At 45.7% G+C, this 15443-nt stretch overlaps 1 protein-coding gene across 1 annotated transcript in view; it reads right to left on the bottom strand.

Moving 5' to 3' along the window:
• LOC116988914 (protein spinster homolog 2-like) overlaps positions 1-14735 on the bottom strand; it is a 76916-nt gene extending 62181 nt beyond the window's left edge. Inside the window, exon 1 of the mRNA XM_033045942.1 lies at positions 14154-14735. Coding sequence (XP_032901833.1) covers positions 14154-14367 — 214 coding nt within the window. The 5' untranslated portion in view covers positions 14368-14735. The remainder of the gene's footprint in view (positions 1-14153) is intronic.
• Positions 14736-15443: the final 708 nt, after the last annotated feature.

Raw genomic sequence — 15443 nt, 5'->3', positions numbered from 1 at the left:
AGGGAGGTCGAAGGAGATCGAAGGAGATCGAAGGAGATCGTCTTCACTTTCTACTATTCGGTGTCCAATTTTCCCGGAGTTAGTCGTAGCTAGTCGAAGCTGGTCTTCAACATAGTCGAAGGAGATCTTCAACATGTCATTTTTTCAAACTCTTCTAAACTCGCCAATTAGGTCGCCCAAGTGGGACAGCCCCTTTAAAATATTGACAGATACAATAGCTCCCGAGGCTCTGAGCATACTGACACATCTTTTCAACGGCTGGTAAAGCTGTTGGTAGAAGTTGATTCACAAGAGTTTGCATACTGTTTGGGATCAGTTAAAACCCAGTCAGTCACTTTGTGCATAGTCCTGCATAGCTTATTTATTTTCAAACCCAATTTCTGACCATGCTTTAAACACAGACAATGATTGAACAAATCCCAAGGGACTATTTACCAAAAGAGCAGGTGAACCGTCCCAGGCTCTTGGCCAAAATCAATCAACCAACCTAAACATATGAGCCAAGTAAACATCCCACTGGTATCTGCAGGATGTCCTGGGGCACTTCATGGCCAATTATGTACTTTGAGTTTTGTCACTGTTGTAATACAAGGAGCATAGCGGTCAATCTGTTCACAATCAGGTCCCAAAAACAGCAATGAGAGAAATGACCTGATAACCTGCTTCAGTGATGTTGCTACAGGAAAAACATTTCCGGGCCAACAAGGAGAAATCCCCAGCACTTCTTGCAATAGCACACGAGCTCACCACTGTACTGGAATATGAACCTTGGCTGCGTGATCGATTTGCTGGAGCAGTATTCAGAGCTGAAATCCTTCTAATCCAGTTGGCCAGGGTATCCCACTGATGTGATGCCTGACTGTCTAAAGTGCCATCAACAGGAATTCTATCCCTCTGTTGAGCTTCAACTTATTCAGGTGTAGGAACCAACCATCCCTTAATCAACAAGGGATGTGATCGGCTTGTCTATCTACACCTTTTTCTCTCTGAACCAACGTAGTTCTGGAATTCTTCCAATCCAACTTAGCCACTGGCCAATTGTGATGAAAGGCCATCAAGCTGAGATGTTCAGTCTGTTTTCTCTCTCCACAAATGCTGCCTGGCCTGTTCATTATTTCCAACATGTTCATAACTTCTAGGAGCAGAATTAGGCCATTTGGCCCATTAGGTCAACTCCAGCATTCAATCGTAGCTGATCTATCCCTCTCAACCCCATTCTCCTGCCTTCTCCCCATAGCCCCAGTTCTGCTTTATTTCAGATTTCCAGCATCTGCCGGTGTGCCATCCCAGAGAGGTGGTGATGGACCTCCCTGGCCCATCCCCACCCCCTCCCCTGAGCAGCGGGGGTCATGGCAAACCTGAACAGGAGGGGCCGGGCCATTCGCTTTGCCCCTCCGCAGGAAGGGCCTGGGACTCTCTGGAGATGTTGAGCCACCCTCGTGGATTACTGTGAGGCTTCTGACGGGGTCCATAATGGTGATGGAATAAAACACTGGGGTTATGGAGCAAAGGCAGGAGAATGGGGTTGAGAGGGAAAGACAGATCAGCCATGAATGAATGGGGGAGTAGACTTGATGGGCCGAGTGGCCTTATTCGGCTCCTAGCACCTATGAACATGAAAATGCTCCCTGGCTGGGTGGACCTCGTTTGCCTTCCCTGTGGGTTCGGTAGTAAATGAGAACACTGACCCATCCCACAAATAATTTCCCCAGAGACGGCAACAAGAGCAGAAAGAAATGACAGGCTGTCTCCAGACAAGGACAGGAAGGCGATGATGTCTGTAAATGAGACCATGCAGCGAGCTCGCGGAGGGTGGTTTGGGTCAAGGTGCTGTGGAAAGGTGTGCGGAGTTCAGAGTAAGGCAGTAGCAAGGCCCTCGATTCTATGCCTGGCCCTGCTGTCAGTACGCTGACAAATCTCCGCACCGCTGCCTGACCGAAATAGAAGTGTTTAATTCTTCACCTTGATAGAATCTAAAAATTCATCCTCAGAAAAATACACGAAAAAAATCTGACAGTAACATGCTGTAAAAGTAAAGATCTTTGCACCCTCTGCCTTTCTTCACATTACAGCTATTTTTAAATGCTTGTCAGAGAGAGGATACAAGAGAGAATAAAAATTACCACTGCTTGCTTGGAGTCGAGTTCTCTGGCTAGCCTCAATTCAAGAATATTTTAAAGGCAATCAAATAACACAGAGGTAGAACAAACTGCCAATGCACTTTACAACATCCAGCTTTCCTAAGGCACTACCATCACACATGCTTCCCACACCAATAGCAGCAAAGTTACCACCGGAATAATGGGACAGTATGGCACAAGGTACTGTTTCCATCAATGGGAAAAGGTAGGTTGAATACCAAGTAATCTCGTAACAATATTAAGGATATGAATGGTTATCCAAATCCAATGATCAGCCATGATCACGGTGCTGGCTCGAAGGGCCGAATGGCCTACTCCTGCTCCTGGTGTCTATTGTCTTTCCATGGCGATGAAAACGTTGACAAAGACATTGTTTAACTTGGGCTGAGATAGGCTGAGGGCGGCCACGGTGGCGCAGCGGTAGAGCTGCTGCCTTACAGCGCTTGCAGCGCCGGAGACCCGGATTCGATCCCGACTACGGGTGCTGCCTGTACGGAGTTTGTACTTTCTCCCCGTGACCTGCGTGGGTTTTCTCTAAGATCTTTGGTTTCCTCCCACAGTCCAAAGATGTACAGGTATGTTGGTTAATTGGCTTGGCGTATGTGTAAATTATCCCTAGTGTGCGTAGGATAGTGTTAATGTGCAGGGATCGCTGGTCGGTGGGGAATCAGTGGGCCGAAGGGCCTGTTTCCGCACTGTGTCTCTAAAACTAAAAACTAAACTAAAAAAAAACTGTAATATTAGGAGCAGGTCATGTCATGGGACTAATAATAAACACGTGAATGTGAACTTAGATCCCACCCTGACAGCTTGAGCTGCTGATAGCCTAGGACTAGAGGTCATAGCCTCAGAATTAAAGGGCGTTCTTTTAGGAAGGAGAGGAGAAGAAATGTCTTTAGTCAGAGGGTGGTGAATCTGTGGAATTCTTTGCCACAGAAGACTGTGGAGGCCGTCAGTGGATATTTTTAAGGCAGAGATAGATAGATTCTTGATTAGTATGGGTGTCAGAGGTTATGGGGAGAAGGTAGGAGAATGGGGTTAGGAGGGAGAGATAGATCAGCCATGATTGACTGGCAGAGTAGATTTGATGGGCCGAATGGCCTAATTCTACTCCTATCACTTATGACTTTATGACCTTTTCAGATGCTGCCTCATGGATTCCTCCAGCACTTTGTGTGTTTTGCTCAAGATTCCAGCATCTGCAGTTTCTTGTGTCCCAACAGGTCTGGTAGGGATTGCTTCGATAACTAGCCTCTTCTACCAATGAGTATATGATCATTTTTAGCCCATAAAAATTACTAGCTGTGCTTTCTGAATATACAAGATGTGTTTATGGTTGTGTATGTCCTTAGCACCACAATAGACCCCATCAGCCAAGGACATGCTGTGGTTCCCACAGAACACAGTAAGCTGATTACACACTCACTAGTCACAGAGTCATAGGAAGATGTAGCAGGGAAATGGGCCCTTCTGCCCTGTTGGCTATTGAGCACCTATTTACACTAACCCTATTGAAAAAATTTAACATTCCGGTCACTCTCCTCCAAGGCTGACTTTCCAATATCAACCAGAGACTTTGAATGGAACTAGGTGAAACACAATGACCACAAACTGGTATTCTTATGGTCTCTTCCTCTCTACATTAACACATTTTTGTGTAGTTCCCGTTGCTTGGAAGAAAGATACCGATGAAAGCCCAGAGAGCATTTAGCAGTTAAAGGGTTAAGAAGCATGACAACACAAATACTGCAGGACAAGCTTTCAAAGTGAACAGCTCCAGGCAGAGAAGACATAATTTATCCTTCAAAAAATATTTCCCTGGCTGCGTAATTAAAATGAGCTCTGGATCTATAATTACCCGATGCTCCCATTCCCAATCCAAGCTGCTGAATCTGAAGGAGCATGGTTGGTGGTGACGGGCAGATGATGCCCTCACTCTTCACAGCAAGAGGAAGTGAGAGCAATCCTGGGAAAGAGTTGTCAAGTCTAGCAATCTCAGGGTCCAGAAACAGGTTGCGTCTGCCCTCAACATCGTGAAGTGAAGAGAAATGAAAGCGGGAAATGCCATGTCAAATAGTTTAGTTTAGCTTAGAGATACAGCATGGAAACAGGCCCTTTGGCCCACCAAGTCCACGCCGACCAGTGATCACCCGTACACTAGTGTGTAGGAGGAACTGCAGATGTCGGTTTACACCGAAGATAGAAACAATAGAAGATGATGCCTGACCTGCTGGAGTAACTCTGCGGGTCAGGCATCATCTCTGGAGAAAAGGAATGTGACATTTCCGGTCGAAACCCTTCTTCAGACACTAGTTCTATGTTATCCCAGTTTCACATCGTACACTCTAGGGGCAATTTACAGAAGACAATTAACCTACAGGTCTTTGGGATGTGGGAGGAAACCAGAGCACCCAGAGGAGACCCACACGATCACAGTGAAGATGTATAAACTCCGTACAGACAGCACCCATAGTCAGGATCGAGTCATTCATTCATACGAGTTCTATGTTATCCCACTTATCCACTCCTTACACACCAGGGACAATTTGTTTTACAGAGGCCAATTAACCTACAAACACGCACTTCTTAGGGAAGTGGGAGAAAACTGGAGGAAAGCCACGTGGTCACAGGGAGAACATGCAAACTCCACACAGATAACACCCAAGATCAGGATTTATCCTGGGTCTCTGGATCTGTGAGGTAACAGGTCTACCAGCTGCACCACTGTGCCATCCACAAAGTGGAAGTGTTTAGCTGGCAAATGGGAATTTGTTGCTTTTTTGCTTCAGGGATTTGAGATCAAACTTGACTTAGAGTGCGAGGATGAAATACAAAAATAACATATAGAGATGGGGTAGATTAATAAATTCAGACATGGCGTGGTAGGCACAACATGCCTTTGAGAAGCATACTTTGAATCTATGGTTGATAATGCTCTTGAGATCTCCTCACTCTTGGTACAATTCAATGGAATATTAATTGACCAAGATTGCACTTATTAGTGCTTTTATTTTGCCCAGCCATTCCTCTTCTTTGATGTCTATTCTTTGTCAATGGAACTGGTGTGCTACAATACTATAATGCTGAGAACTGTATTCTGTATCTTCCCCTAGCTGTTGTGTTTGAATAGAGTGGATGTAGAGAGGATGTTTCCACTGGTGGGGGAGTCTAGGACTAGAGGCCACAGCCTCAGAATTAAAGGACGTTCCTTTAGGAAGGAGATGAGGAAGAATTTTTTTAGTCAGATGGTGGTGAATCTGTAGAATTCCTTGCCACAGAAATCTGTGGAGGTCAAGTCAATGGATATTTTTAAGGCAGAGATAGCTGGATTCTAGATTAGTACATGTGTCAGGAGTTATAGGGAGAAGGCAGGAGAATGGGGTTAGGAGGGAGTGATAGATCAGCAATGATTGAAATGCGGAGTAGACTTGATGGGCCGAATGGCCTAATTCTGCTCCTATCACCTATAACTTAATGAACCAATTGTATCCACGTATGGGATATTTGATCAGTTTAGACGGCATGCAAGATAATCTTTTCAGTGTAACTCAGTACAAATGACAATAATAAACCTAAACCTATTCTTTGACAGCTATCAGCCCATAATTTAGGTCAGCTCATTGAAGCTCCCATAAGCACAAGTCTCTAATTGTAAAAATGGCTTAAAAGTCAGAATGTGTTGCCAGCTTGGCAGAGAGATTGCAGAGTTGGATGAATTTGTCACTGTGAGATAAACTCTCTTGCATATGTATTTCAGATGGAGCTGTAGCTAAGGAGCTTTACTGTGATGTTCTGTATGTCCCAGGCAGCAGAATGGCCAATCAGACAGCTGACAGATCAAGTATCTTGTTGGTGGGTTTTAGGATTTTATTGTGTGCTGCATATTTGCAAAATAGTTGTAGGAGTGATGAGTTTTTAAATAAAACTGTAATTGGCTATAATATATTTTGGGATGCTCCAAGTTACCAAAGGTGCTGACGTAAATATAACTCTGGCTTTCCTTCTAACTCTAGGTACGAGAGGTCACTTCAGTTTTTGCGTGCTAACCAGTCAGCTGAAAGACAATACATGATTACAATCGAGCCATTTACAGTGTATAGATACTGTACATAATAAGGAAAACGTTTAGTGCAAGGTAAAGCCATCAAAGTCTGATCAAAGATAGCCCGAGGGTCACCAATGAGGTAGATAGTAGTTCACAACTGCTCTCTAGTTGTGGTAGGATGTTTCAGCTGCCTGATAACAGCCGGGAAGAAACTGTCCCTAAATCTGGAGGTGTGCCTTTTCACTCTTCCATTCCTTTTGCCCGATGGGAGAGGGGAGAAGAGGGTGGCCAGTGTCCTTTATTATGCTGCTAGCCTTGCCGAGGCAGCAACAAAGTGGGGAAGTTGGTTTACTCTCAAGGTTGACGACGTCTGAAGTTTTTTTTTTACACACATAAAAACGATCTCTTTCAACAGTTCTGTCACCACGGTAGAATGATTAATATGCCAGTCATGATACACTTTCTCATTTGAGCCACGGTTGTGTTCAAGCTGCTTTGAGGGATAAAAACTGAGGCCTAAATCCAGTGTCAAAGGTGTTACCCTTTGAGGTACAGCATTCTCTCAGGTAAACATGAAAATATTCAATTTTGCTGCTTCAAAGTGAAGGAAGATTCTGCCAACATTTTGCCCTCTCTTAAAATACACAAAGTGCTGGGGTGACTCAGTGGGTCAGGCATATCAGCACTGTTTCTTTTCTTGTAAACCAGGATCAACAATTCTTTGTGTTTACATTTTGCCACACAGCAATTCGATGCCACAGTGGTTTTGAGGGAATTAGTTGTGACATTTGTGACATTGAAACAGTGATTACACCTGATTGAATCTACAGCATTTGAGATGTCCAAAAGCACTTTGTCTTCTCCAGCATTTCCAGCATCACTAGTAACGTTTAACCTTGAACAACAATATATATTTTTTCTCAGTATTAACCTATGTCCTCAAATATCCATGAACCGTAACCAATCCACTGAACACAATAATGGTTGTGTGCCTGGAATGTAGGAACTGTGTCTATGATTACTTGTTTCTCTCACAGTCCGATTGAAAACTCACTCACTGCTGTCACCATAAAGGTCTATACCCAGAGCCCAGAACCTATTATAAGGGTGTCCCTCATTGTGGCAAAGTCTGTTCACTGAGTCTGGACATCATAGAGTCATAAAGTCTTACAGCGTGGAAACAGGACCTTCCGCCCAACTTGTCCCCACCAGCCAACATGTCCCATCTAAACTAGTCCCACCTGCCTGAGTTTGGCCCATATCCCTCCAAACCTGTTCTATCCATGTATCCGTCTTAAATATTTCTTAAATGTTATGATAGTACCCATCTCAGCTCCCTCCTCCTGCAGCTCGTTCCATACACCCACCACCTTTTGTGTGAATATGACATGGTGACCCTTTTGTTTGAACGGTTCTGCAAAGAGTTTCATTCATCACAATGTCGGATATTACCAACATGTACACTGACACATAGATTAGTGGAAGCATTTTGCACAATCGTCAGTACTTGGCTAGTATTTTCTTATAATTTCTCTGGTTATCCGTTCACCTCTGGCATTGGGCTTCCTCACAACCTAATCCAAATTACTATGCCTTAAGTGTAGAGCTGCAGTCACTCCTAAGTCAGTCCTACCTCAGTGATCATACTGTGGGCATTTCCCAGGATGTGGTAGGAAGATTTTGGCGTTGTCCTCCCAGGATTGGCAGCCCAATTGATCCTCTAGATGACATCAATTAATTCAGCAGAAACTAAAGATCAAATTTGGCCCTTGTCTGGTTTGCATAGTCTGGTCCCACTGGGCTGTGTACTTAATCAACACACTTGCAGCAAGTGAATTAAAATCACAGCAAGTGGTTTTGAACTAAACAAAATGCGTCTAAACCCTCAGTTTGCTAATGACATTGAATCTATTGCTGCCACAGAATAACCATTCATAGAATAACAAAATGTATAGATCTTCATTTTTTTAATTTAGTTTTGTTTTTTGCACTGAAACACTGAACACACAGATATGCACAATCACACACATGCACACACATTAGGTGCACACGCACACACATTCATGCACAAACACACACAGGCACACACACACACAGCCACATGGGAATACATACATGGAAATGGAAATGGATACATGCACATGCAGGTACCTACATTGCAGTATAGCATTCCTTACAGTACAATGAATTACTGCCATGTCCAGCTAGTCTGCTTTCAGACCTGAGAAGATAAGTGCTGGGCTCAGCCTGCTCATTATAATTGGAGACACACAAGGCTGTAGATGCTGGAATCTTTACCAAAAATAAATAACTGGAGGGTCTCAGCGGGTCAGGCATTATCTTTGGAAGAGATGGACAGATGACGTTTTGGCTTGGGACTTTCTTCAGACTGATGTAGTAGAGGGGAGAAAGGTGGAGAGCATGTCGTCTGTTCATCCCCCCCCCCCCCCCCCCACCATGGATACTGCTTGGCCCAGTGAATTCCTCAAGCTGTGTTTTTTTTTGCTCTTTATAATTTTCACGTTGAAAATACCTGTTTTTTCACCCATAATCACATGTATTACGATATGATCGCAAATCAAACTGGCTTCCTTAAATTAACGTTGGGTGCACTTCTGGCATCTGCACTTACACTCTTCCCTGTTTATTAAAGTGACAGGTAATTAGAAGTTTCTGGTCGACCTTTCTTGCAGTTACCTGTTACGTTAACCATTTCCCTACTCTCCCGAGCTCTCTGTCCACGTATCTCACTCTGCTCCAGTGAATCCCAGGAACTGCAGATGCTGGTTTACACCAGCCTTATGTCAGAGTTGTACACAGTGAATGGTAAGGCTCTGGAGAGTGCTGTAGAGCAGAGGGATCTAGGAGTGTAAGTACACAGTTCTTTGAAGGTTGCGTCACAGGTAGATAGGGTGGCCAAAAAACGCATTTGGCACTTTGGCCTTCTTCAGTCAGAGTATTGAGTATAGAAGTTGGGAGGTCATGTTGCAGTTATATAAGAATTGGTGAGGTCACCTTTAGAACATTGTATTCAGTTCTGGCCATCATGCTATTGGAAAGATGATGTCAAGTTGGAAAGGGTACAGAGAGAGGATTTATGCGTATTGGGTCGAAGGACCCGTTTCCACACTGTATGACTCTAGGACGCTATAACTGGCCAGTTGAAATTAAAAACGAAATCTAAAGGTACCTCATCAACCAGAAGCATTAAATCTGTTTTTCTCTCTCCGCAGATGCTGCTTGATCCGTTGGATATTTCTAATATTTAGTTTTATTGCAGATTTCCAGCAAGCCTTTTATCTCTCACAGTTCCAGCGTTTTCAATTCATATTTCTCTGTCAACCATCTGAAACATTCATTCCTGCCACCACCACTACACAATGGCCACAGCGTGTGCCATCCTAAATACGCACCACAGTACCACGCCCAACAGTACACTCCCAAACCAGTGAGCCGGCCATCCAGTAGGTCAAGGACAACAAGTACATGCATGTGAACGTCATCACTATAGTTCCCTCCCAAGCCAGGCACCATTCCGCCTTGGAAAAAGTCGCCTCTCCTGTACTCAAGGAAACACTTTTCTCACAGAGAGTTGTGAGTCGGTGGAATTCTCTGCCTCGGAGGGAGGTGGAGGCCGGTTCTCTGGATACTTTCAAGAGAGAGCTAGATAGGACCTTTAAAGATGGCAGAGTCAGGGGATATGGGGAGAAGGCAGGAACAGGGTACTGATTGTGGATGATCAGCCATGATCACATTGAATGGCGGTGCTGGCTCGAAGGGCCGAATGGCCTACTCCTGCACCTATTGTCTATTGAAATAATCCACGGTTCCTTCACTGTTGCTAGGTCTAAATCCCGGTATTCCCTATCCAACATCTTAGTGGGAGCATCTTCATCAGAAGGGCAACAAAGGCTGAAAGGGTAATTAACTATGGGCAATACAGTTTCTTCATCCGAAACGTACAGTTCACCAGGTTCCTATCTGTGATATAAAATTGACTTCAAAGCTATGAACTATTAAACTATTTCTTCCCAGATCCATGAAATATACAATTACCCCAACTCCAAAATATATGCCTCACCCACTCCCTAACCATGAAACATACAATTAACCCAACTATGAAATATATAATTATTCCACTCGCTCCCTGTAAAATATGCAATTACCTACGTATAAAATGTACATGTAACTGCTCATTGCCATGCATCAAGTATATGAACAACACTCCCACTGACCAATTCCCCTTCAATGGTGATGGTGTTGACCTGTAGCCAACATAATCATTGAATGGACATTTTTATTATACATTTATTCTGCAGTTTAAGCTATCTAGCACTTCTACATTCTTTGTGTAGGAAGGGACTGTAGGTACTGGTTTACACTGAAGACACAAAATGCTGGAGTAACTCAGTGGGATAGGCAGCATCTCTGGAGAGAAGGAATGAGTGAAGTTTGGGTCGAGACCCTTCTATATTCTTATGTCAGGTCACTTGGGCAGGTGGTACAGGTACATCCCCCTTTAAATTGTTGATTTGTGGAGTGCTTCTCACACAAGGCAAGATCACAGGGAGCGCACAGCTAGAACGTTCCCAAACAAATGACTGGGAATTGGCTTGGCCGCCCACAGAGAGGTATCTACACTGATGGCCAAAGGCAGAAAATTACAGAAAGATTTGTCAGAGATTCTCAAACTCATGCCACTTGTTGAGTGACTGGAATTGGAGGAGCGCAGAACTTTGGAAAAGTTGCAGTACTGAGAGATTGGCAGATAATTTGGAGGGAGTGGGATGCTGTGTGAAGGATGGGAAAGACCGCATGGACTGTCAAAAGCAAAGATAGAGATTTTAAAGTTTGAGGCATTATTGAAACAGGCACCCGAAAGGATCTCTAAGCAGAGATGAAGCAGGTAAACTGATAGAGTGAGTTTGATATGGTAGTAGTGTTCTGGATAGCAGAGTGTTTACATTTACTAAGAGACCTTCATTAGCGCTTGAAGCCAGTTGCCTCATCGACTGAGAGTTTCCCATCAGATTTCTCATGGCTGCAGTATTACTGAGGTGAAAAAGGATTTGCTTTTACAGGAATGGATATGTTGATGAAACAACAGGTCTGTCCCAACTATAACACGGAGACACAAGGAACTGCTGACGATTAAATCTAATGTACAGAAAGTGTTGGAGTAACTTAGAGCGTTTGACAGCACTCGCTGTGGGTCCAAACCTGAAATGTCGCCTATCCATTCCCTCTGCAGATGCTGCCTGACTCGCTGAGTTACTCCAGCACTTTTGCATTTGCCAATTGTAACACCAATCTGAAGGGTCTTGCTCTGATGCAGCCAACGGGTTGAGCTGGGAATGGTGTCCAGGGAAGCATTTTGGTGGCAGTGACCAAAGACACTGGCATCAACTTTCCTGGGTTTAGGAAGTGTTGCCTTATTTAAGACTAAATAGGGCAATGTTTATGAGGCAACAACAGCCTGCTTGATCCAGAGAGGTGATTGAGAGATAGAGTTGAGGGTCAACTGTGTAACCATTCAAATCAACTTGGTTACCATGAGGCACTTTAACTTTCCAATTATCAACTGGGACTGTCATATCTTAAGGGCTTGGTTGAGATGGACTTTTTTTTAATTTACACATTTAAGTCTGTAAATTAAATGTGTTTAGAAAGGGGGAAAAAAGAAAATCTTAGTCAGGATGAGTTGGGCAGAAGGGCTGGTTTCCATGCTGTGCAGAATTTCCTCCGTGAATCTATCCAGTTGCAAACACCCTCATGCACATTGGGGCTAATCTATGCTACCAAACATTTCACACAATGACACTGCTACTTCTAAAAACGGTCCCAATACAGCAAGCGCAGTAAGAGCAAGGTTTAGATCTTGCTGAAACAGATCAACTCATGTTATACACCCAAAGCTGCATGAGCTGAAAATCCGAAACAAACGCAGACAATGTTGGAAGCCCACAGCAGGTCAGGTAACATGTATAAGGGGAGAAACAGAGTTAAAAACTGAAACCCAAAACATTACCCCTGCTTCTCATTCCACGAGTATCATTCGATCTGCTGAGTTTTTCCAGCATTTTCTGTTTCTATCACAACAGATGACCCCTACATTCAGAATGATTTTGTCTTATTGTATGAACTGTCAGTGGGGGAGACAGGCCATCTTGCATCTCAATTAAATGCAGTGCCATAACACACACACACACACACACACCTCTCCTTCATCAGACATGTTAAAATAAAAAAACAATAGAGAGAGAAACAGATTAGGGTGCAAAATGCGCCAAAAGGAAGACAAGGCTTGCAGAAGGGACAAGAAAATACCTTTAAATATACATTAAAACACCAAGGGGAAAAAATGTCATCAGTCTGAATAAAGCAGCACACTTTTAATTTGTTCACTTCTGGGCTGAAGATGTTCAGTGATGTTGCACAAACATAAATCGTGTTATTACATTGATAATTATGTCGAGCCGAACTTTCTGTGGCGAGTCTAACCGACAACTAACACTCAGATGCCGTTCGAAGAAACGCAGGGAACTTCTGGACAAGACCATGGTGCCTTCGTCAGATTACCAGCACCTTTGGCCAAGCAGCAGTGTGTTATCCTCTGCCGGCCGAGATCAAACCGTGAAGGTTCTGGTCTGTTTTATACGAGTAAATAAAGAACCATGGACTTAACTCTTATTGTCAGGGGTGGAGAGAAGTGGGAGTTTAATAATTTATAGCACTATACAACAATCTATTAAACTCGCACCTGCCGCCAGCCTACAGCTGATGATGGGTTTCCGCAGAGGGTGTCTGAACTATTTATCAAAGGCCTCCCCGGACCTATCCAACATTAGTGGCATTTGTGTCATTTTAAAAGGAATCCCATTTATAAGATTATTCTCAAGAGACCAGTCTGCAGCCACTCGCCATTTTAGTTCCTCCAGCTCTGGGGAGGAGGATGAAATATAAAAACAAGTAGGTCGGGCAGCTTCCTCGGCTTATCGATTACCCCACTGACTCCGCAGAGGCGCGGCGAGTAGGGAAAGGCTGCGAACTAACTGTAGATGGGGACTACATCGGCGAAGTACTTCGCATCGCATCCACTGACCGGGCCATTGTCATCCTTCCCAGCTGAGCGGCCGCTTGTTCGCTCGAACAGGTTAACGGTGTCCTGTCTGTGGACTGGGGTTGGGACCCCGGACATTGCCCACGGGCTGGCCCGGGACAAGCGAGGTTCAGGTACGCTCTCACCTGGGGGAACTCACCTGGAACAGGTGACCCCGCATCCTGCTCTCCCCTGGAATTGCAGCATCTCTGGAGAGTTGGAATGGGGTCTCGACTCGAAACATCATCTATTCCTTCTCTCCAGAGATGCTGTCTGACCCGCTGAGTTACTCCAGCTTTCTTTGTGTGTCTATCTTCGGTTTTAAACCAGCATCTGCAGTTCTTTCCTCCACATTGCTGCGCTGGTGAGAGTCGGGGTCAGGAACCTAGGGGGTGAAGCGAGGGGAATGCAAGGTCTTCTAACTTGTCTGCCCCGTTTGGACCGAACACAAACTGCCGGGGGGACTCAGCGGGCCAGGCAGGCAGCATCTGTGGAGGGAATGGACAGGGCAACGTTTCGGGAGAAGGGACGCAGAAACGTCGCCTTTCCATTTCCCTTCACAGATGCTGCCTGACCGGCCGAGATCCTCCGGCACTGTGCGTTTTGCCCATGGCCCCAGCATCTGCAGTTCCTTGTGAATCCGTTCAGACTGAAGCCGGACACACGGTGGGGGGGGGGGGGGGGGGGGTAGGACGCCTGGCCCTCTCTCCCCATGAGAGACCCGGGACAGACTGAGCTCAGCCCGGGAGAAGCAGTCTACACCCCCCTCCCAACCTCCCCTCCCGGCGCAGCTAGGTGACGGGCAGCAGCAGAACAGGTGCATGTGTATCCCCCCGCAAGGTGCCGGTGCTGGTCGAGCCGCCGTTACCTGCCACGGTGTAGCGGTCCATGTAATTCACCACGTATCCGAAGCTGAGTATCCCGGCCGCGATGTGAGGGCGCAGTCGGTAGAGAGCCCGGAATTTCTCCGCCCGGCTGGACGGCGCTTCCCCGGGCGGGATGGCGCCGCTCAGGGTCTGGATCTCCTCTGACGAGACGGAGACGGAGAGCGGGCAGTCGGACGTGTCCTTGTCCACACACATCTTCTTTCCCCGGGAGCCGCCGGCGGGTTGACTGAGGCCAGGCACCGGGCTGGTGTCAATGCCCAAAGCTCCTCCTTAAAGATGCAAGCAGCGCGCCTGTGTCTGTCCGATAAACAGCCGGCGTGTTTATATTCAGCCCGACTCCTGCAGCCGCCCCACGCTAGGATCCTGCGGCAGACCCTTCCCCAGCCGCCGTTCCGCCGACCTGCTGCAATCATTTACAATGCGATGCCTCTAAATTGCTTCTCCGCTACCGCGTGGCTTCCGATCTACCAACCCCCGTCCCTCCCCCTCCGGGTTTCCCTCGTTATTGTTAAACTTGTTATTGTTATACAATTGGACTGACAGGAGCAACGTTTCCTCTAAACCCGAGCGAGAGGTAGCTCAGAGCCAGCCCGCTGGGGACACTTGCAGTATCTCACTAAGTGAAAGGGAGGAGAGAGGGGATGGGGTGAGGAGGTGGGGTGGGGGTAAGGGGGGTAAGGGGGGGGGGGGAGGTATATATTTGCCTGTCTCCAGCCCACATTTACCCGGCGACCTGTCGTCTTATTTGCAATTATTCTGTTTTAAACCTCACTCCGTTTTGAAAGCAACATTATCGTGAACTGACTGACATGAAAGGCATCAAAGACTCCGCGCTATTATAATACATGCATGCTCGGCTTCCTGATTTTCTGGATTTAAAAAAAAAGTTTTATTTGAAACTTATTATTTTTGTGAGTTTAGGGCGGAGGAAAGTTGCTTACAATTACTCTTGTATTTCCCATGAGAACCTGGAGCTGGAAATCGTCCCCCTCATGGGCGGAGGTTCCGAAATTAATCCGAATAAAAGAGTACAAAGGAGGTTGGAGATCAGTTTGGGTGGACTGAGGTCAAGGAGTGAAACTGCCCGTTTGTAATTGACAAACGTACTCGAGAGAGGGCGGCACTGTTAGTTGGGAACCTGGAGCTTCAAGTCCCACTCTTAGGGCTTGAGCACAGTACACAGGGAGAGTGTGTGTTCCCTTACTCCAGTGAGCTGTTGAGAGGAGCCCCCTACTGCAGTGGGACATGATAGCTCCCACCTCACTGCTCCA

The sequence above is a fragment of the Amblyraja radiata genome, chromosome 28, assembly GCF_010909765.2.
Source record: "Amblyraja radiata isolate CabotCenter1 chromosome 28, sAmbRad1.1.pri, whole genome shotgun sequence".
NCBI classification, from domain to species: Eukaryota; Metazoa; Chordata; class Chondrichthyes; order Rajiformes; family Rajidae; genus Amblyraja; species Amblyraja radiata.
Note: the sequence above shows the minus strand (reverse complement) of the source record. Positions and strands in the feature narration are given on the sequence as shown.